Source organism: Wyeomyia smithii, chromosome 1, assembly GCF_029784165.1.
Source record: "Wyeomyia smithii strain HCP4-BCI-WySm-NY-G18 chromosome 1, ASM2978416v1, whole genome shotgun sequence".
Lineage (NCBI taxonomy): Eukaryota > Metazoa > Arthropoda > Insecta > Diptera > Culicidae > Wyeomyia > Wyeomyia smithii.
In genome coordinates, this window is record NC_073694.1 from 114059791 (window position 1) to 114084125 (window position 24335).

At 40.3% G+C, this 24335-nt stretch overlaps 1 protein-coding gene across 5 annotated transcripts in view; it reads right to left on the reverse strand.

Annotated features, from left to right (window-relative positions):
* Positions 1-24335, reverse strand: part of LOC129733861 (uncharacterized) — a 263164-nt gene that overhangs the window by 54859 nt on the left and 183970 nt on the right. For 3 of the 5 annotated variants that reach the window (XM_055695423.1, XM_055695421.1, XM_055695426.1), the window contains one exon: positions 18563-18792. The exons of the other annotated variants lie outside the window; for them this stretch is intronic. In XM_055695423.1, coding sequence (XP_055551398.1) covers positions 18563-18567 — 5 coding nt within the window. In that variant the 5' untranslated portion in view covers positions 18568-18792. The remainder of the gene's footprint in view (positions 1-18562; positions 18793-24335) is intronic. 5 annotated transcript variants of the gene reach the window in all.

Genomic DNA, 24335 nt, shown 5'->3' on the forward strand with positions numbered 1-24335 from the left:
AGGTTTTACACTGACGGATCTAATCTAGATAAGTCCACTGGCTTCGGTGTTTTCCACGAAAATTTTACCGCCTCCTACAAACTCGATGCTCCTGCTTCCGTGTACGTCGCAGAACTTGCTGCTATTCAGTACTCTCTTGGAATCATCGAAACCCTACCCACAGACCACTACTTCATCTTCACAGACAGTCTCAGTGCCATTGAGGCTCTGCGATCGATGAAGCCTGTGAAGCACACCCCGTATTTCCTGGGGAAAATACGGTGGTTTTTAAGTGCTTTAACAGATAAAAATTACCGGGTTACCTTAGCGTGGGTCCCTTCTCATTGCTCGATTCCGGGTAACGAAAAGGCTGACTCTTTAGCTAAGGTGGGTGCTATTGATGGCGATATTTATGAAAGACCAATTGCTTATGATGAATTTTATAGCATTTTGCGTCAGAGAACACTCAACAGTTGGCAATCATCATGGAACTCAGATGAACTGGGACGGTGGCTACATTCCATTTTTCCTAAGGTATCGACGAAAGCATGGTTCAAGGGGTTGGATGTAGGTCGGGACTTCATTCGCGTGATGTCTAGACTTATGTCCAATCACTACACGTTAAACACGCATCTCTTTCGTATAGGGCTTGTAGACAGTAATCACTGCGTTTGTGGCGATGGCTACCATGACATCGAGCACGTTGTTTGGTCGTGTACCGAATACTGTGGTGTTAGGTCCGAGCTTATAGATTCCCTTCGGGCCCGAGGAAAACAACCGAACGTACCCGTTAGAGACATTCTGGGAAGCGGTGATCTCCAGTACATGACACAGTTATACTGCTTTCTGAAAAACGCTGACATTAAAATTAAAAATTTTCTTTGTCTATTTGTCAGATTAAGGATACAAATATGCTATGCTGAAGACACGGAAACGAAGAGCCCGCAACTATGCTTACACAAATATTTTGAACCCACAACAAACAAGAATACAATTGCTCTACCAGTTGAAAAACAAAGTTCCAAAATAGTTTTAAGTCAAAATTGTATCTCCCCTCCTCTCACCTTAAATCCCCACTAGCTCGTAGTCGGCCGCGAGAATAAAGAAAAGGCCTCCCTCTTTTCCCTGCTAACGTAGAATTAAAACGAATTGTACTTGGCTCAGTAAAACAGAAAATGTATCGTGCCGTGTCAAATAAACTAATTTAAAACTAAAACCTCACGTGACAACCCCAGGTGCCTTTAGAGTCGAACCAGACACCAAGATATTTGTGTACCAAAACCTGAGAAATCGTTTTACCCATTAATTGTGTTTGAAGCTGAGCAGGTTCATGCTTCCTAGAAAAAAACTACTATCTCAGTCTTCTCCGGAGAGAATTCGATACCTAGCTGTAAAGCCCAAGCAGACCTTGCAAATCGGCAGCTTTGGCTCCTGTTACAGAGATTACACTGTCGTCTGTAAGTTGTCTTATCGTGCATGAACTTGCCAGACATTCGTCGATGTCATTTACATAAAAGTTGTAAACAAGGGGGCTTAAACATGAGCCCTGGGGAAGACCCATGTAGCTAATGCGAAAAGTTGCCGAATCGCCGTGCGTAAAATGCATGTGCTTTTCGGACAGTAAATTGTGCAGAAAATTGTTCAAAATTGGAGAAAATCCTTGTCGGTGAAGTTTACCCGAAAGAATGTCAATAGAAACGGAATCAAAAGCCCCCTTAATGTCCAAGAACGCAGACGCCATTTGTTCTTTGCGAGCATACGCCAGCTGAATATCTGTTGAAAGCAACGCAAGACAATCATTCGTCCCTTTGGCACGGCGGAAGCCAAATTGAGTATCTGATAGTAGACCATTTGATTCGACCCAGTGGTCTAAACGACGGAGTATCATTTTTTCCATCAATTTCCGGATACAGGATAGCATTGCAATCGGCCTATAAGAGTTGTGATCAGAAGCTGGTTTCCCTGGTTTTTGGATGGCGATCACCTTCACTTGCCTCCAATCCTGCGGTACAATGTTTTGCTCCAGGAACTTATTGAACAAGTTCAACAAGCGCCTCTTGGCATTGCCGGGTAGATTCTTCAACAAGTTGAATTTCATTCTATCTAACCCAGGTGCGTTATTGTTACAGGACAGGAGGACAACTGAAAATTCTGCCATCGTAAAAGGTGATTCTATCGCGTCGTGACCCGGAGACGTATCGCGAACAAAGTTTTGCGCAGGAACAGAGTCCGGACATACTTTCCTGGCAAAATCAAATATCCACCGACTTGAAGACTCCTCGCTTTCGTTGACCGTTACGCGATTCCGCATTCTTCGGGCTGTGTTCCAAAGAGTGCTCATCGATGTCTCCCTCGACGTCTCGTTCACGAACCGACGCCAATATCCACGTTTCTTTGCTTTAGCCAGGCTTTTAAGCTTGGTATTAAGCTCCGAATACCGTATATAGTCGTCGGGTATACCTCCCTTCTGGAAGGCCAAAAACGCGTCGGATCTTTGCGTGTAGACATCGGAGCACTCTTGGTCCCACCACGGAGTTGGAGGCCGCTCTTTGATCGTTACGCCGGGATATTTCTTCGTTTGGGCTTGCAACGCGGCGTCGAGGATTAAGCCCGCGAGGAGGTTGTATTCTTCAAGTGGTGGGTGATGTTGAATCGACTCGACCGCTTTTGAAATCATTTCCTCGTATAACTTCCAATCGACATTCCGTGTGAGGTCATACGGAATGTCAATTGGTCGCATGCGAGTTGAACCGTTAGTAATTGAAATAAGAATAGGCAGATGGTCGCTACCGTGAGGATCGAGGATTACCTTCCATGTGCAATCCAACCGTAGCGACGTCGAACATAAGGATAGATCCAAAGCGCTTGGGCGTGCTGGAGGTTTCGGGATACGTGTCATTTCACCGTTGTTCAAAATAGTCATGTCGAAGTCATCGCAAAGGTTATAGATTAAAGAGGAGCGGTTATCATTGTAAGGGGAACCCCAAGCCACGCTATGAGAGTTGAAGTCTCCCAAAATCAAACGTGGCGAGGGAAGAAGTTCTATTAAATCAAAGAGCAACCGTTGCCCAACCTGTGCTCTGGGAGGAATATATATTGAGGCAATACAAAGCTCTTTACCTTGTATTGTCATTTGACATGCGACAACTTCGATGCCTGGAATCGAGGGGAGGTTAATACGATAGAAATAATAATAATATTAAAATCATGGAAGTTGAGATCAATATCTGAAGTAAGCCAAGTTTCACAAAGGGAAAATGCATCGCATTTGTTTCTATTTATTAAAACTTTAAATGAATCCATTTTTGGTAAAATACTTCTACAATTCCACTGTAAGACAGAGATAGAATCCTTCGTATACGCAGATGAATTAGGCATCGAAGGATACAATCGCTGCAAGGAGGGGCCATTGGGCAGTCAACTGCTTCAAAAATGATCTAACTGTTGGGAGGAATGCTGTAAGAAAAATTTTAATTGGATCGGGTACATTGAAAGTTTCAAAAATCCAGTCCACAATGTCAGAAAATTTCACTAATCCAGAGTTTGTTTCATCAACTGGGAGTGCAAAAGGAACAACTGGGGTTTTAGATGTTCCTGGCAGTGCTGGGAACTCCTTCTGGGACTTTAAATTTGCAAGCCCAGGAGGAGTTTGTTTCGGTTTTTCCGCAGCACTGTTTGGTTTGTTTGTAACTTTCATTTCACTTTGGGAAATCTTAGGACCTTTTCGGGGAAGTTTAGAAGAGGAAATATTTTTCCTCTTTCTAGACGCCCCAGGATTGGCATAAGTTGTTCCCGCTGGTGAATCGTCAGAATCGGTTTCATCAGAGGACAACAGATCAAAGGGGTTCGATGTTATGGTAGAAGTGGTCACGGTCTTCTTCAGCATCTCAGCGTAAGATCGCTTTGAACGCTCCTTAAGTGACCGCTTGATTTTATCTCTGCGCTGCATGTACACCGGGCATGTGGAGAGCTCATGCTGATTTTCCCCGCAGTGAATACATTTTTCAGCATTTACACTGCAAGAATCGTCCGCATGAGTTTCTCCACACTTGCTACATCGTGCCTTATTGCAGTAGTAGGCGGCTGTGTGGCCTAGCTGCTTGCAATTGGTGCAATTCATAACACGGGGTACATACAATCGCACAGGCAGACGAACCCGATCGATCGAGACGTGGCTAGGGAGAGCAGATCCGGCAAACGTAACACGAAACGAGTCTGACGGAGTGTACACTTTTGTGCCGTTGACAAGAGACACAGACCGCAATTGCTTGCAATCTATGATCTTTACTTTTACGTCGTGACACAAAGCATTTTTGAAGCAGCCAAAACCGCTTGCCAAGATACACTCGACCGACAGACTCGAATCGGTTATGACACCGTCGATCTCCACGTCTCGTGCGGGTATATAAACGCGATACTCGCGTGTGAAAAGCTCGGAGCGAGCAATAGCGTTGGCCTGTTCCAGGTCGCTGACCACGACACGGAGCTTGTTGGGTCTGACCTTGGAGATTTCGGTCACGGCCTTGTACCCCTCCGTCAGGTCTTTCGAAATCTGCAGGATGTTTAACGGTTTCGATTTCGGTCCTGCTTTTGGCCGAAAGAAAACAGTAAAGCTGCCCTGAGATCCGTCCGGGTAAAGCCTGGGGCGAGGGGGGACTTGAGAATTAACAGAGGAAGGGTTGGCAGGAGGGACAGGGTCGGAGGGGTTCGGGGATGGTGGCACGGGAGGCGAGGGATCTACATCCATCGCGCTAAATCTAGCGCACTAGCGCCGACAGAACACGTACCTCTTTACTTCTCCTTTCAGCAGGGTTGGTTGTCCGAACGGTCGAAGCTGCAGCCGTTACAGCCAGCAGCACCAATACAGCAGCTCCAAACAGCCACCAGGAGCGAGCCGGGTGTGTGATCAGCACAGCGACACAACTCGCTGTCAACTGATGGCTTCTTATTTCTCCTCCTTTGTGTTGAGATTCTCGTCCACTGCTGTAGCACAAATCACTTAGCAGCCAAATCGGCTTACGCACCAGCAAACAGCCACGATGCGAAACAGTTGCACAAAGGCGGGCGACCTTGAACCTTCACTCGACCAGGCAAACAATGCCAACACTTGCTCGCGCGTCTTTTGTTTTATATTCTATCGGAGCGATCACCAAACACATCCGATACTGATGCGTGTTCGGCACAGAATGACAAGAGTGAGTTGTAGTGAATTAAAAATGCATCATAAAAAAATATACACTGCAGAAAAAAAATTCTGACCAAAAAAAAATAAAGATAAACATTAAGTTTCAATTAGAAAAAACATAGTTGAATTTTTTTTGATTTTTTTGAAATTTTTTTTTTTAAAGAAACTTGTTAATACGTGGTCCCCGTGACTCTGTGGTTAGCGATGTAGGTCGGCTAGCTTTCCCACACGGTTGTGATATCGGGTTCGATTTCCGATCGAGTCGAGGATCTTTTTGAGCTGAAAATTTTCTCGACTCAGCACTGGGGCACGGTGTATCGTTGTACTTATCCTACACATGCAAAATGTGCCAAAAAACAATATCGATAACGAATTCTCTCAACTAATCTAGTTGATCGAGACTGCTATTGGCCCCAAGGCTAAGCGTGCGATATTGTTGATATTAATACGCAACTTAAAAAAAAGTCCAGCATGGAGACAACCGCGGGCGGTCAATCATGCTCATGCTCATGCTCAACTTAAAAATAAAGTCCAGGATGGAGAAATGAAAAATAATTTTTTCAATGGTAGATTGATTTTTTTTATAAAAATTCTAATTCAAACATTTGTCAAAAAAAATTTATTCTGATAATTTTAAAAGATGCAGAGATTCATTTTAAATCAAAAAAACTCTTGGTAGTTAACATTCTAACGGCAATGGTTCACGAGTTATTCCTAATTTAAGCTCGAAAAATTATTAAAATTTAGGAAAATACACGTTTCTCTTCTTTTGTCCGTGGTTCTCCAGCAAAAACCATACGTTCATTGGAATGCTTGATCAAAAAATACAATTCATTCTATGACAACAAAACGATTGGATAAATAATTCAGGCGCTGTACCTTAGCCTACCTACACGTTCCTACTTGCTGAATGTTTTATAAAAGAACCTAAATTAATCCACCTAGCGGTCAGACCCAGCGTTTCTCATTCAAACTTTTATTTGTAAAAATAAATTTACATGAACGCTTCAATCCAATAAATGTATATTCACTCTTTAGGTTCTTATATATTGATGTTTTAATCTATACATATAAAAATGCAGTCCGGTCTGTCTGTCTGTCTGTCTGATCCATATAAGCTCGAAAACTACCGAACCGATCGACGTGAAAATTTGTATGTAGAGGTTTTCGGTACCGATAAAGGTTCTTATGATAGTTTGAGACTCCTCCCTCTTCTGGTAGGGAGGGGTCCCTTACAAATGAAACATAAATTTCTGCACAACTCAAGAACAAACCAAGCAAATGAAACCGAATTCGGCATGTGGATGTTCTAAGGGGTAACAAATATGTTTATAATAGTTGGACGCCCCTCTTTTCTGGAAGGGAGAGATTCCATACAAATGAAACACAAATGTCTGCACATCTCGAGAGCTAACCAACTAAATGGAACCAAATTTGGCAGGTGAATGTTTTTAGAGGTAACCAATATGTGCATAATGCTTTGACACCCCTCCCTCTTCTATAAAGGAGGGGTCCCATACAAATGAAACACAAATTTTGCACAGCTCAAGAATCAATCAAGAAAATACAACCAAATTTGTGAATGTTTTTAAGGGGTAACAAATATGTCCATAACGGTTCGACGCCCCTCCCTCTTCTGGAAGCACATGTTTCTGCACAAATTTCTGCACATCTCGCGAACTAATCAACTAAGAGCAAGCGCACCGGTGAGTTGCCATTTGAGTTGCCATTTGAGTTGCTATTTTCACAACGCTGGTCGTTGCTATTTTGGATAGCAACCGGTTTCCGCACCGGTCGTTGCTAATGGGGATTACCAATTCCACTATTCCTTTTTCACACCGGCAGTTGCCAATTTCTGGAGACCGTCACTAGCCAGCGTTGGCAAAATGTTTGTTTGTGATGTATTTCGCATATTTTTTTCGAATTTAGTAATAACCAACTTATCCGTCAGTCAATCGTTTCCGGAATGAGCTACGTTCTCTCTACTTCATAAAATGTTCCCTCCATTTCACGAAACTTTGTTTAAACTTTGTTTCCGTTTTCCCAAGTTATCGATAGCATAATTCTTTTGCAGGTTTTGTTTACTTGTGCGTACATGGATTTTTTTCATCCTTATATGTTTATTTATTTGTAATTCCGTAAAACTGGGCACGTCCCGCAAGGAGAAAATGGTTTTTTATAAAACGACCGAATGAAACGAGAAAATAGTTGGTAATACTCCCGAGCAGATTTGCTCAAACCTGCCAGGTTTATTGAATAATATTGGCCAATCTTGTGAGAATTTGAGCTTTCCGCATCGTGTAGGTTGCAGACCAAAATGGCAACCAAAATGGCCATCTCAATAAAAAACCTATACAAAATGTTTACCTGCCCGAAAAAACACCCTGTCCAAAATTTCAGGTCAATCGGAAATAAAATTGAGTAGTGGTTCACGCCGACACTTGCGTCCTACGACGTGTTTAACAAGCGAGGCAAAACGCTTCGTCTTCCGAGGCCGACCAATTGAGTCCGCATTCGAAACACTCATCATCTTCGTTATATTATTACGAACATTCACTATCGAGCACAAAAAAAAACCAACAGTTTGACATTTCATCAAATAGCAACAATTCGGCTCGTTGCTATCGCGTTGCCAAATTTAATAACTCGCTACTACCCGAGGGGAGGATTGTTATTTCCCAAACCAACATAGCAACGCCCGGTGCGGTTGCCGCGTTATGGTGGGAGTTGCCAAACTAGCTTTAGAAACTTCAATTTAGTCACTGGTGGGCTTGCTCTAAATGGAACCATATTTGGCAGGTGAATGTTTTTAGTGGTAACAATTATGTTCCATAATCGACCTCAGGCAACATTTTGGATTGTAAGCGGCCAACTACGAGCTAAATTTGATTCTAGAGTTAAAACTAACATAAGTGAAATCATTTCAAATGACCTAGAAATACGCCAAAATTTAATCGACCTTTTTTTTTCTTCATCTATAGTTTATTTGACACAGCACAAATACAATTCAATGTTTAACGGCGCCAATTATATCTGGTAGCTTACTTTCTAAAGTATCCTAATAACTAAAAGCAAATTTTTTATCCTCGCTGCCGACTACGAGCTGAAACTAAATCTAACTTAAAGCTAGAATATTTTGCATTAAAAGCACAGGTTTGCTGTTTGATGGTTTTCATTGCCATAGGTAAGCAGCATATTAAATTTGTTCCGCTGCTGGGCCAAGATATTACGGACTGGCATATTGGGTTGTTTCCATCGGGCCTTGAGAGTATCGTGCGGGTCTGATTGCTGTTTCCGGATCCGGGGTCTTAACGTGTTCTTGTCGTTTGGTTGGATGTAGACGGAAGGGGATAGGACTAAACTGGGGCGTGGATGGATTTCAGAAAAACGTACATAAGGGACATGTATGATAGGTCAGTGTAGTACATATTGTCGCAGTTGATGTTTCGATATTTATTGGAAAAAATTTTTAGGGATCTGCTGCACGCGTAAATGATCCGGGATTCCACGAGTTTCTTCTATCATGGATGTATCGAAAAACACAGTAGAATCAGAAGTATTTGATAAGTCGACACGATTTGGAATATTCGAAGAAGGGTTAATATTTTGGGACATGTGATTGAAATACAATGTCATAAAACGGGTTTGAGAATCAAGTTCGATTAACCTTTTTTTAATTTTCAATCACAGGACGGTTCAAGACCTCACATTTGATAAGAATGCGAGAAGACAGGCTCCAGAAGCGGTTTTTCAATGGTAGTACTCCAGCTAAGATCTCCAAACTCATCGTATGGGTCGATTGCATGCAACCCAAGGCGATACGCAAACAACGATATTGTATTCGCTCCAGTTTGATCAAATGTGTGTTTGCTGCGGAGCGGAAGCAGAAATACCCGTACTCAATAACAGACAGTATCGTTGTTTGGTAAAGCCTTATAAGGTCTCCTGGGTGGGCTCCCCACCATTGTCCGGTTATTGTACGAAGAAAATTCACTCTTTGTTGACATTTTTTCATCAGATACCTCACGTGACAACCCCAGGTGCCTTTAGAGTCGAACCAGACACCAAGATATTTGTGTACCAAAACCTGAGAAATCGTTTTACCCATTATTTGTGTTTGAAGCTGAGCAGGTTCATGCTTCCTAGAAAAAACTACTATCTCAGTCTTCTCCGGAAAGAATTCGATACCTAGCTGTAAAGCCCAAGCAGACAAATTGTCCAAGGTATCTTGCAATGGTCCTTGCAAATCGGCAGCTTTGGCTCCTGTAACAGAGATTACACGGCTCGCCAAGACATCACGAACAGGAACAGCCGGCTGCCTACCTTCGGCCTGCAGGGAAGCTATTAATCTAGACCTGGCGTCACGGTGTACAGGGCATGACCAAACAACGTGCTCTATGTCGTGATAACCTTCACCCCAGGCACAGATACCACTCTCCCCGAGCCCAACACGACGGAGATGCGCGTCAAATCTATAGTGATTGGACATAAGCCGGGACATCACGCAAATGAAATCCCGACCTACATCCAACCCCTTAAACCACGGGTTCGTCGATACCTTGGGGATTATGGAATGTAACCACCTTCCCAGTTCCCCCTTGGTCCAAGAATTTTGCCAACTGATGATCGTATTCTGACGTACAAATGCGAAAAATTCATTAAAGGCAATTGGTCTTTCATAAATATCACCGTTTGTTGCGCCCACCTTAGCCAAAGAGTCCGCTTTCTCATTGCCCGGTATCGAGCAGTGAGAAGGGACCCACGCTAAGGTAATCTGATACGATTTTTCGGATAAAGCACTCAGATGTTCCCGTATTTTCCCCAGGAAATACGGAGAGTGCTTAACATCTTTCATCGATCGGAGAGCCTCAATGGAACTGAGACTGTCCGTAAAGATGAAATAATGGTCCGTGGGCATTTTTTCGATAATCCCTAGGGTGTACTGAATTGCAGCCAATTCTGCGACGTAAACAGAAGCAGGATTATCGAGCTTATGGGAGACGGTTAAATTGTTATTGAAGATACCGAAGCCAGTGGACCCATCAAGAAGTGATCCGTCAGTGTAGAACATATTGTCGCAGTTGATGTTTCGATATTTATTGGAAAAAATTTTAGGGATCTGCTGCACGCGTAAATGATCCGGGATTCCACGAGTTTCTTCTATCATGGATGTATCGAAAAACACAGTAGAATCAGAAGTATTTGATAAGTCGACACGATTTGGAATATTCGAAGAAGGGTTAATATTTTGGGACATGTGATTGAAATACAATGTCATAAAACGGGTTTGAGAATTAAGTTCGATTAACCTTTTTTAAATTTTCAATCACAGGACGGTTCAAGACCTCACATTTGATAAGAATGCGAGAAGACAGGCTCCAGAAGCGGTTTTTCAATGGTAGTACTCCAGCTAAGATCTCCAAACTCATCGTATGGGTCGATTGCATGCAACCCAAGGCGATACGCAAACAACGATATTGTATTCGCTCCAGTTTGATCAAATATGTGTCTGCTGCGGAGCGGAAGCAGAAACACCCGTACTCAATAACAGACAGTATCGTTGTTTGGTAAAGCCTTATAAGGTCTCCTGGGTGGGCTCCCCACCATTGTCCGGTTATTGTACGAAGAAAATTCACTCTTTGTTGACATTTTTTCATCAGATACCTCACGTGACAACCCCAGGTGCCTTTAGAGTCGAACCAGACACCAAGATATTTGTGTACCAAAACCTGAGAAATCGTTTTACCCATTAATTGTGTTTGAAGCTGAGCAGGTTCATGCTTCCTAGAAAAAACTACTATCTCAGTCTTCTCCGGAAAGAATTCGATACCTAGCTGTAAAGCCCAAGCAGACAAATTGTCCAAGGTATCTTGCAATGGTCCTTGCAAATCGGCAGCTTTGGCTCCTGTAACAGAGATTACACTGTCGTCTGCAAGTTGTCTTATCGTGCATGAATTTGCCAGACATTTGTCGATGTCATTTACATAAAAGTTGTAAAGAAGGGGGCTTAAACATGAGCCCTGGGGAAGACCCATGTAGCTAATGCGAAAAGTTGCCAAATCGCCGTGCGTAAAATGCATGTGCTTTTCGGACAACAAATTGTGCAAAAAATTGTTCAAAATTGGAGAAAATCCTTGTCGGTGAAGTTTACCCGAAAGAATGTCAATAGAAACGGAATCAAAAGCCCCCTTAATGTCCAAGAACGCAGACGCCATTTGTTCTTTGCGAGCATACGCCAGCTGAATATCTGTTGAAAGCAACGCAAGACAATCATTCGTCCCTTTGGCACGGCGGAAGCCAAATTGAGTATCTGATAGTAGACCATTTGATTCGACCCAATGGTCTAAACGACGGAGTATCATTTTTTCCATCAATTTCCGGATACAGGATAGCATTGCAATCGGCCTATAAGAGTTGTGATCAGAAGCTGGTTTCCCTGGTTTTTGGATGGCGATCACCTTCACTTGCCTCCAATCCTGCGGTACAATGTTTTGCTCCAGGAACTTATTGAACAAGTTCAACAAGCGCCTCTTGGCATTGCCGGGTAGATTCTTCAACAAGTTGAATTCGATTCTATCTAACCCAGGTGCGTTATTGTTACAGGACAGGAGGGCAACTGAAAATTCTGCCATCGTAAAAGGTACTTCTATCGCGTCGTGACCCGGAGACGTATCGCGAACAAAGTTTTGCGCAGGAACAGAGTCCGGACATACTTTCCTGGCAAAATCAAATATCCACCGACTTGAAGACTCCTCGCTTTCGTTGACCGTTACGCGATTCCGCATTCTTCGGGCTGTATTCCAAAGAGTGCTCATCGATGTCTCCCTCGACGTCTCGTTCACGAACCGACGCCAATATCCGCGTTTCTTTGCTTTAGCCAGGCTTTTAAGCTTGGTATTAAGCTCCGAATACCGTATATAGTCGTCGGGTATACCTCCCTTCTGGAAGGCCAAAAACGCGTCGGATCTTTGCGTGTAGACATCGGAGCACTCTTGGTCCCACCACGGAGTGGAAGGCCGTTCTTTGATCGTCACGCCGGGTTTTTTTTTCGTTTGAGCTTGCAACGCGGCGTCGAGGATTAAGCCCGCGAGGAGGTTGTATTCTTCAAGTGGTGGGTGATGTTGAATCGACTCGACCGCTTTTGAAATCATTTCCTCGTATAACTTCCAATCGACATTCGTGTGAGGTCATACGGAATGTCAATTGGTCGCATGCGAGTTGAACCGTTAGTAATTGAAATAAGAATAGGCAGATGGTCGCTACCGTGAGGATCGAGGATTACCTTCCATGTGCAATCCAACCGTAGCGACGTCGAACATAAGGATAGATCCAAAGCGCTTGGGCGCGCTGGAGGTTTCGGGATACGTGTCATTTCACCGTTGTTCAAAATAGTCATGTCGAAGTCATCGCAAAGGTTATAGATTAAAGAGGAGCGGTTATCATTGTAGGGGGAACCCCAAGCCACACCATGAGAGTTGAAGTCTCCCAAAATCAAACGTGGCGAGGGAAGAAGTTCTATTAAATCAAAGAGCAACCGTTGCCCAACCTGTGCTCCGGGAGGAATATATATTGAGGCAATACAAAGCTCTTTACCTTGTATTGTCATTTGACATGCGACAACGTCGATGCCTGGAATCGAGGGGAGGTTAATACGATAGAAAGAATAGCACTTTTTAATCCCTAAAAGTACTCCTCCATATGGGGTGTCTCGATCAAGGCGAATAATATTAAAATCATGGAAGTTGAGATCAATATTTGAAGTAAGCCAAGTTTCACGAAGGGAAAATGCATCGCATTTGTTTTTATTTATTAAAACTTTAATTGAATCCATTTTTGGTAAAATACTTCTACAATTCCACTGCAAGACAGAGATAGAATCCTTCGTATACGCAGATGAATTAGGCATCAAAAGATACAATCGCTGCAAGGAGGGGCCATTGGGCAGTCAACTGCTTCAAAAATGATCTAACTGTTGGGAGGAATGCTGTAAGAAAAATTTTAATTGGATCGGGTACATTGAAAGTTTCAAAAATCCAGTCCACAATGTCAGAAAATTTCACTAATCCAGAGTTTGTTTCATCAACTGGGAGTGCAAAAGGAACAACTGGGGTTTTAGATGTTCCTGGCAGTGCTGGGAACTCCTTCTGGGGCTTTAAATTTGCAAGCCCAGGAGGAGTTTGCTTCGGTTTTTCCGCAGCACTGTTTGGTTTGTTTGTAACTTTCATTTCACTTTGGGAAATCTTAGGACCTTTTCAGGGAAGTTTAGAAGAGGAAATATTTTTCCTCTTTCTAGACGCCCCAGGATTGGCATAAGTTGTTCCCGCTGGTGAATCGTCAGAATCGGTTTCATCAGAGGACAACAGATCAAAGGGGTTCGATGTTATGGTAGAAGTGGTCACGGTCTTCTTCAGCATCTCAGCGTAAGATCGCTTTGAACGCTCCTTAAGTGACCGCTTGATTTTATCTCTGCGCTGCATGTACACCGGGCATGTGGAGAGCTCATGCTGATTTTCCCCGCAGTGAATACATTTTTCACCATTTACACTGCAAGAATCGTCCGCATGAGTTTCTCCACACTTGCTACATCGTGCCTTATTGCAGCAGTAGGCGGCTGTGTGGCCTAGCTGCTTGCAATTGGTGCAATTCATAACACGGGGTACATACAATCGCACAGGCAGACGAACCCGATCGATCGAGACGTGGCTAGGGAGAGCAGATCCGGCAAACGTAACACGAAACGAGTCTGACGGAGTGTACACTTTTGTGCCGTTGACAAGAGACACAGACCGCAATTGCTTGCAATCTATGATCTTTACTTTTACGTCGTGACACAAAGCATTTTTGAAGCAGCCAAAACCGCTTGCCAAGATACACTCGACCGACAGACTCGAATCGGTTATGACACCGTCGATCTCCACGTCTCGTGCGGGTATATAAACGCGATACTCGCGTGTGAAAAGCTCGGAGCGAGCAATAGCGTTGGCCTGTTCCAGGTCGCTGACCCCGACACGGAGCTTGTTCGGTCTGACCTTGGAAATTTCGGTCACGGCCTTGTACCCCTCCGTCAGGTCTTTCGAAATCTGCAGGATGTTTAACGGTTTCGATTTCGGTCCTGCTTTTGGCCGAAAGAAAACAGTAAAGCTGCCCTGAGATCCGTCCGGGTAAAGCCTGGGGCGAGGGGGGACTTGAGAATTAACAGAGGAAGGGTTGGCAGGAGGGACAGGGTCGGAGGGGTTCGGGGATGGTGGCACGGGAGGCGAGGGATCTACATCCATCGCGCTAAATCTAGCGCACTAGCGCCGACAGAACACGTACCTCTTTACTTCTCCTTTCAGCAGGGTTGGTTGTCCGAACGGTCGAAGCTGCAGCCGTTACAGCCAGCAGCACCAATGCAGCAGCTCCAAACAGCCCCCAGCAGCGAGCCGGGTGTGTGATCACTCAGCACAGCGACACAACTCGCTGTCAACTGTTGGCTTCTTCTTTTTCCTCCTTTGTGTTGAGATTCTCGTCCACTGCTGTAGCACAAATCACTTAGCAGCCAAATCGGCTGACGCACCAGCAAGCAGCCACGATGCGAAACAGTTGCACAAAGGCGGGCGACCTTGAACCTTCACTCGACAAGGCAAACAATGCCAACACTTGCTCGTGCGTCTTTTGTTTTATATTCTATCGGAGCGATCACCAAACACATCCGATACTGATGCGTGTTCGGCACAGAATGGTTTTTACATTTTGATACATAACCTTTCATTTGCAATTAATTTTATGAAAATCGGTCCAGCCATCTCTGAGAAAAGTGAGTGAGCAAAATAAGTTGCACATACACACACAAACACATACACACATACATACAGAAAACGCTCAGTTCGTCGAGAGGGGTCGAGTGGTATATGACATTCGGCCATTGGGACCACTTTTATACCTTTGGTTTTTCCAGTGATTGCTATACCTTTCTAGGAGAAAGGCAAAAAGAAAGATAGGTTTTGTTTTTAGTACAGTGATCACTCGATTAAGTTCGGCTTGCTGTGACTGGTGATCTGGAGATTCGTATCGCGTAGCTTACTCTCACTGGAAATAGAACCGGTGTTTGCGAATCAGATCGTTGATTCGCGCTTAGCTTTTGTATCTGACGATTCATTTTTTTGTTTAAAAAATTATTCTTCGCGCGCGGGATTTGAAAATATCTGATCGTATTGCCTACCACGGCGAATCCTGATCTTTTCTATACCATCATACTAACACAAATACCCTTCCTGTAACATCCGTAGAGATGCAGAGGTGAACTCGGTCTCATAACAACGTTTGTCAAACTAACAATGCTCTTCCTATTTTTCCCCAACGACTGTAAGGACGTGGCCGGCGCCGTAATTGATCTTTTTAAAGTGAGAATTACTGAATTGTTGAAGATGGTATGAATTGAAGATGGTATAACATCCCAAAAACTGTCTATGTGGTTCTCTGTGCAACTTCACTAGCTCAGGTCAATCACGGAAGTGCAACTACGATATGTACGGTCGTCAATGCTCATGCTCATGATCATGCTGTGCACGGTGGGATTTCCAAATAAATCTTTCCACCAATTGTTAATGTCTTGAAATATAACCCTTGGAATGTGTAGAAACTATTTTGGAAGTTATTTCATAAAATGGTGGTTGAAAAACGTGCTTTAAAATAAGTATTTCGCCGTTTGTATATCACTTTTTTGTACTTTACGACTTTTAAAAGGGCATTACTCAAAAATGTACCGAACGATGATATTGATATTTTGTCCACAGATTCTGGACGTCATAACGAATCGAATGGTGTACTCAGATTCGTTGGTGCATTTTTTTCATAATAACGGTCTGTGGGAGCACCGTGAAGAACCTCTAGGCAAGCTAAGCTTTTCATTCGACTCTAAGATTGTTGAATTAGTCCAGCCATTTTTGAATAAACGAGTGAATTTGAAAAGTCATCGGAACATGTTTCTTTTCACAACTTTTGAACCATGTGTCTAATCATTATAAATTATATAATTAATCTTTATCAAGCCCCTCTATTTGATACCAATAGTGTTCAAATTGGTTGTGTAGTTTCTGAGATAATGAAGTTTCGTGATTTTCACATTTTGATACATTACAGACAAAGTTACAGTTACATTTGACACTAATTTTGTTAAAATCGGTCCAATCATCTCTGAGAAAAGTGAGTGAGTTTAAGTAGTCTTCGGAATGTGTTTCCTTTCATAGCTGGAGTTCACATTTTAAAACACAACAGGCAAAGTAAAAGCCCGATTGTTAAAAAAATCAATAGGGTCTTATGGGGCAACAAGACCTTCCAAATGACACTGATTTTGTGGAAATCGGTCCAGCCATCTCTGAGAAACATGAAAGATTAAACACTCTCCAGAACACATTTCTGTAAATAACTTTTGAACCACATGCCTTAAGGTGAAACGGGACGTGGTCGCGATCAACTCGAATTTTGCAATCTAATTTTGTCTTGATTTACGAAGACTACGTACATGAAACTTTTATTAATTGTTTTCAAAACTGTTGCATGCCTGAAGTAGCGATATGGGTGCTGTTTATTTAGTGGAAGCCGATTTTTTTACGCTCAAACTACAAAAGTAGAAATAACTCTAACTTAAAAATTGTATAGGAAAAGACCACAATCCCGTTTCACCTAAATCTCTATGGAATTCAAAAGTTAAGGGTTTTTTTGGTAGCCCGTTCATTTGTAACCAATTTCGTTGAAATCGGTTAATTAGTTTCTGAGATAATGATGTTTCGTGATTTTTATATTAGACCTTTCATTTGCAATTAATTTCATGAAAATCGGTCCAGCGATCTCTGAGAAAATCGAGTGAGATTGGGAGAGCGTTACACACACACACATACATACACACACACACACACACACACACACACACACACACACACACACACACACACACGCATACCGAAAATGCACAGCTCGTCGAACAGAGTCGTGTGATATACGACATTCGGCCCTTTTAAGCACTTTTATACGTTTAGTTTTTGCAGTGATTGCTATGCCTTTCTAGGAGAAAGTCAAAACCTCATAGCATTCTGTCGAAAAAGAACAATATCGAACATTACATTACATGAAATATAGTTTGTAAGTGAACATTGAATTAGAATATAATATAGTATATTATCTAGGTACTTCTGTTCGACGAAATAAATAACAAATAATAAAGTTTTGACCGCTGTGAGGCACGCCTTTCCGAAGTTCGATTGAACTCAAATTTTGCATGGGGACTTTTATCATTTAAACGAATCTTCTGAGCCCTACCGCTAAACGAAATTCGAGAGTTGATTTTTATTAACACCCTTATACAGTCCGTCTACAATTATGGATCAGTCAACGTGTTGCCTGAATGTTCAAAAATGAATATAAAATCGAAAAAAATGTTTCACTATTTATTTCTGTGTTCTGATGTGAACTTTCCATCGACAACTAGTTTCACTGCAGCTGATGTGTGTAAATCGGTTAAGAAGAAAAATATTATTTGCATAGCAAAACACACAATTATGGGTCACTTTTGGCACTCAAGATCATTTAGTCTATAGAATCATCAAAAACCATCACAAAAGTTATTTTATTGTTGTAAAAGTTTGATGATAAGTTATTTTATTAAGTCATGCAAAAGCAATAAAAATAGCCAAAATATGGACTGACCCACAATTGTACACCGCAAAATGTAACATTACTACAATTATGGGTTACTTCACTTGTTGCACCGAGCAGAATTATTGTTTTTAGTGACAATTTGAACATTAATCATTTCAATCGTATAAATAAGGTTACAAGTGAGTTATAAAAAATACCATTGCCGATGAAAATTGTTCAGTTTCGTGAGAATATCCGTATTTGCGTAAAAGTAACCCATAATTGTAGCTGACCCATAATTGTTGAGGCACTGTATCGTCAGTTGAATTCAATATTGGCACAACTTAAAATTCATAGTTCCGAGAAAAACGTGTTTGAAAATTTGCGTCAAAAATTTCTTTTTTCACTTTCGCGAAAAATTCGAATTGTAAGACTTCATATTTTTTTTAACTTATTTGGGTCTATTATGTGATGAAATAAGCAAGTAATGAGAGTTGTAACCACATTTTTTCGTCCTTTTAGAGATATTATAGATTTGTGCAATAAAGGCACATCTACTTATATTTCTGGAATTATTGTGAATTTTGAAACGAGTCTTTGTGAGAAGAAACTTTATAGTATTTAGCATCGTTTGCCATCAATAACTCAAAACTGCAAAATTTTGAGTTAAGCCAGTATTGAATTCAACTGACGATATAGTATAGTTAAGCATTAGCTTGATTGCACGTGTTCAATGAAATGCATTTACTTTGATATCTGCGACATGCACAACAATATACTTACATCATTTTTCCAGAGACGGCTTCAATGTATCCAGCAATCAAATAGAGAGCGTCCGCAAACCAAATCAAAACAGTTTTTGTAATTTTCCCAGATCGACCAATTTTCTGAACAGATTTTACATGTTTTAGGGATGTATCATCTAGCGATATTTGATAAATTTGATAACGATCTTCCAAATACAGACACACAATTAGATATCTTTTTTTATCATGTGTATAATAATTCGCGACCTGCAGAATACAGTAAAATGCTCTATGAAAAGAAACTAATCATGTTAGATGGATTGATTGCGCGGATGATTGATGTGATCAAATTATTACAGGTTGTTCGCAACTAATTTTTCAAATCTTATTTCATGCAGAGATTTCGAAGTTTGAGATAAAGTTGCTACGAAGAATGATTGATAATGAAGAAATAAGTGTAGGGTAGAGCGGGGCTAGTTGGTTACGGGGTAAGTTGGTCAATGAGAATATCTTCGAATCTACGTATCAAAAAAATCGTGTAATACGGGTGATATGTAGCAGATAACCAGAGAATTTAAATGACAAAATGAAGTACAGTTTTAATTAGGACGGATAATAAATTCTACTCGGTTTTCAAGTTGAAACTTTTTGTCTAAACAAAGCTGGCCAAATTGAAATAAACCTTCTTCAATGCATAATGAAAGTCCTTTTTGTTTTTTTTTAAGGGGGGGATTTGTTAGTTGCTTAAGTATTTGTGATAAATATTAGTAAATAATGAGTATGTGTGTCCAATCACAAATGGTGACTTCTCAACACTCTTAGAAATTTGTAATTTTAATTGTTAGGATTTGTTTGCTTTCGCAATTAGGACTTATCATTCGTAGGGATTTAAACCTACTTGTCAGAGAAGGGGAAGTAAACTTACAACTAACTTAATTGCTAACTTATTGGCTATAAAGAGAGCTTATCGTAGCAATTGAGGATTGCAACGATTTTTGTCGAAAATTGTTAATAATTTTATTTGACATAGCTTCTAATGGTTCAACACCAGTAAGTCTATGTAATTCGAGTGTACCAAACCAAGGAGGACGCTTCAAAATCATTTTCAGAATTTTATTCTGAATCCTTTGGAGCGTTTTCTTCCTTGTTGAACAGCAACTAGACCAGATCGGTACAGCATAAAGCATTGCTAGTCTAAAAATTTGTTTGTAAATCAAAAGTTTGTTCTTTAAACAAAGTTAAAAATTCCTGTTAATGAGAGGATATAAACATCTCGTATATTTGATGCACTTGGCTTGTATAAGTTTTTTATCGTAAATTAGTCCCAAGTACTTAACCTTGTCAGACCAACTTAAAATAACCCCATTCATCTTGACAACGTGATTATTGTTTGGCTTGAGGAAAGAAGCCCTAGGCTTATGAGGAAAAATTATCATTTGAGTTTTAGAAGCATTGGGAGAGATTTTCCACTTTTGCAAGTAGGAAGAAAATATATTTAAACTTTTCTGCAATCGACTGCATATGACACGAAGACTTTTTCCTTTTACGGAAATGCTTGTGTCATCGCAGAACAATGACTTTGTGCATCCTGGAGGCAAATCAGGAAGATCTGAAGTGAATATGTTGTACAGGACTGGACCCAAGACTGAACCTTGAGGTACACCTGCTCTGACAGGAAATCTATCAGATTTTGAATTCTGATAGACAACCTGCAGAGTTCGATCAGTAAGATAATTTTTTAAAATTTTGATTAGAAAAATTGGAAAATTAAAAGTTTGCAATTTCGCAATCAAACCTTTATGTCAAACACTGTCGAATGCTTTGTCTAAAAGAGCAGCTCCAGTGGAATAACCTTCAGATTTGTTAGCTCGTATCATATTAGTAACTCTGAGCAATTGATGAGTTGTGGAATGCCCATGGCGAAATCCAAACTGTTCATTTGCAAAAATTGAATTTTCGTTGATGTGTGACATCATTCTGTTGAGAATAATTCTCTCAAACAGTTTACTTATTGAAGAAAGCAAACTGATTGGTCGATAACTTGAAATTTCAGCTGGGTTCTTATCCGGTTTTAAAATTGGAGTAATTTTTGCATTTTTCCATAATTTGGGAAAATATGCAATTTTGAAGCAGCAATTGAAAATTTTCACTAAGAATTCCATTGTGCTCTCACGGAGATGTTTGATTAGTATATTAAAGATTCCATCGTCACCAGGTGCTTTCATATTTTTGAAATTTTTAATAATTGATTTAATCTCATTCAAGTAAGTTTCAATTATTTCTGCAGGTAAAAAATTCTGGGAAGAAATTAAATCAAATTGACGTGTGACTTCATTTTCAATTGGACTCACAAAATTCAAATTTGAGTTATGAACACTCTCAATCTGCTGAGCAAGTCTTTGAGCCTTTTGTTCATTGGATACAAGAAAACGTTCACCATCTTTTAAAACTGGAATAGGCTTTTAAGGTTTCTTAAGAATCTTCGACAGCTTCCAAACGGGTTTTGAATATGGTTTCAATTTTTCAACTTTAGTCTCAAAATTTTGATTTCTCAGAAGAGTAATCTATGTTTAATCTCTTTCTGTAAATCTTTATAAATAGTTTTAAAAACAGGGTCACGAGAACGTTGATATTGACGTCTGCGGACATTTTTCAAACGAATTAGAAGTTGAAGATTTTCGTCAATTATTGGTGAATCAAATTTCACTTGAGCCTTTGAAACAGAATAATTCCTGGCATCAACAATTGCACATTTTAATGCTTCCAAAGCGGAATCAATATTCACTTCGTTTTGCAAATCAAGCTCATTATTGAAATTTCTCTCAATATGAGTTTTGTATCTTTCCCAATTAGCCTTGTTATAATTAAAAACAGAGCTCATAGGTTTTAAAACTGATTCATGTGATAAATAAAAAGTTATTGGAAGATGGTCAGAATCAAAATCAGCATGTGTGATCAAATCACTACATACATGACTTTGATCTGTTAGCACCAAATCAATTGTTGAAGGGTTTCTTACAGAAGAAAAGCATGTAGGACTATTCGGAGACAAAATAGAATAGTATCCTGAAGAACAATCATTGAATTAAATTTTGCCATTGGAATTACTTTGAGAATTATTCCATGAACGATGTTTAGCGTTAAAATCGCCGATTATAAAAAATTTCGAACGATTTCTGGTGAGTTTTTGTAAATCACCTTTAAAATAATTTTTGTGCTCGCGTGTGCATTGAAATAGTAAATATGCTGCGGCAATAAATAAAATCCCAAGTTCAGTTTGAACTTCAATTCCCAAAGTTTCAATAACTTTCGTCTCAAGATGGGGAAGAGCACGATGTTTGATTCGGCGATGAATAACAATTGCAACTCCACCGTCGGAACCCTGAATCCTATCATATCTATGAACATATGCAATATGCACATTTTTTACTGTTAAAAAATTAAAAAGCTCATTCTCATTGGCTTTCAATGAGCGAGCATTCCAATTTAATATTTTAATTGTTTTATTTAAATCATTGCTAAATTTTAAATTAGAAACAATTTTAATAGTAAAATTTGTGCCTATTTGAATGGCTTCAAACATTGATTTTGCCTGCAACATGGCGTTCATAACATCGAACATTGCCTGTTGCAAAAAAGAAAGTTTACCTGCCGTAATAGGCCAAAGGCAGTTGACATTAGAAAAAATATTTTCGGCAGCAATATTAGCTGGAGTAATAGGTGTACAATTATTTTCTAGCGTGTTTTACTTACCCATATTAACGGTCATTTTCGAACTACCAACACTAGGCGGTATAATGTTCGAACTACCTGTAACCTGTGCATAAGTTAAACGGGTATGCAAAAGAGTAGGTAAACTATGCGTCACTGGTACGCTTGGAGAATTTTGTTTTGAAGTTGGTTTTAATTGAGGAATTGAATTTTGTTTACCTTGCCTTGCCTTAAAAATTGCTAAACGGACTGGGCATTGATAAAAATTTGACATATGGTTGCCGTTACAATTCGCACAGCGAAAATTTTTACTCTCTTTCACAGGACATGTGTCCTTTTTGTGAGAAGAGTCTCCACAATTAACACATTTTTGGTCCATGTTACAGAATTTGGAACCATGGCCATAACATTGGCAAGTACGGCATTGGGTGATATGCTTTTCACCTCCGCCATACTTCCTATAAATAAAGTCCTTTTTGTTAGTTTTAAGTTGTGTAAAGCAAATTTTCGCCAAAATTTTTTTGTTCATATATTTCAAGTTATTTTCATATTGAAAACATAAGGGGCTAGTTGGTCACAAACAAGCGGGGCTGGTTGGTCCTATGCACGTCATCAATGAATTCAAGTAACCAAGTATATGCAATTCCAGGAACGGCGCATTTCGTGATGCAAACTAAAACCAAGCGCAAACAGCATGTGCTCTGCTAAGCAAAACCATTTATACAAAAGTCGCTCTTTACAAGAAGGATACGTGCCGCGTACTTTTCTCATGGTTTGGGATTTCGTAAAGCAAACGTATAAACAAAAAAACCGGAAGAGGTTTGACTTCCGCTGAGACGCTACAGGCTGCCGCAAATGCAGTGAGGAAAGATCACTGACTTGTCGTTCCGAAATAAAAATGGTCAATTTACCCCACACCCTGACCAACTTACCCCAACTTGGGTCTAGTAGGTCAATTTGACATCCACTCAAAAAACATAAAATATTCGCAAAATCGTAGACTACCTCGAGTCGTTCATATTTTTTCTAGAAACTACAGACTTAACGCAACATTTTCATGTAATGAGTTTTCACCAAAACAATCCCTATAAAAAGTTACAGAACATTTTAACCAAAAATGACCAACTAGCCCGCTCTACCCTATTTATTCAAATAAGTACACTACATATGGGGTGATTGATCGTCGTTCGTACCTGTCTCATTGTTTTTCATGGTACCCTAAGAATAACTGCAAGATTTTTCTAGAACTGCAATACTTGTCAACTATAATTTAAATTGAATAGAAAGAATAACTATAGACGATTAAATTTGTTGACTTGCAAAAAAAACCTGATGTCTAGTAAACTTTAATGTTATGAGTTTTCATGCGAGCGATATTTTGATTCTGGTTCGTGCCATGTGCCATGATCGTGGTTCGTGTATTTTCAAATCCGGGCGTAAATCTGACATACGTAATTATCGTGGAATCGCTATTATCTCTTGCATACCTAAACTCTTTGAGGCAATTGTCAATGAAAAGATATTTGCTCAAGTCAAAAATCGAATAACTGACAAACAACACGGCTTATTCAAAGGCAGCTCTACATCCACAAATTTACTTGAATTCGTAGATTACTCATTGAATGCAATGGATAATGGGAACCATGTTGAAGCTATTTATACAGACTTTAGCAAAGCATTTGATCGTATTGACATACCAATGCTACTTTTTAAACTGCAAAAAATTGGATTAGAGTCTGGTCTCCTGAAGTGGCTTGAATCATATTTAACAAACAGGCAACAAATAATAAAATTTAATGAAAAAAAGTCAAATCCCATTCAAGTTACTTCAGGTGTTCCCCAAGGCTCCCACTTAGGACCACTTCTTTTTATTTTGTACGTAAACGACATTTCCTTCATCCTCAAAAATATTAAAGTTCTAATATATGCCGACGACATGAAGCTGTTTTTGGAAATAAAAAGTCAAGAAGACATCAATGTATTTCAGAATGAAATCCAAACATTTTACATCTGGTGTAAGAAAAGCCTACTTGAATCAAATGTAAAAAAAATGCAATGTGATATCCTTTAGCAGAAAACTAACAACGCCCAAAATTGTA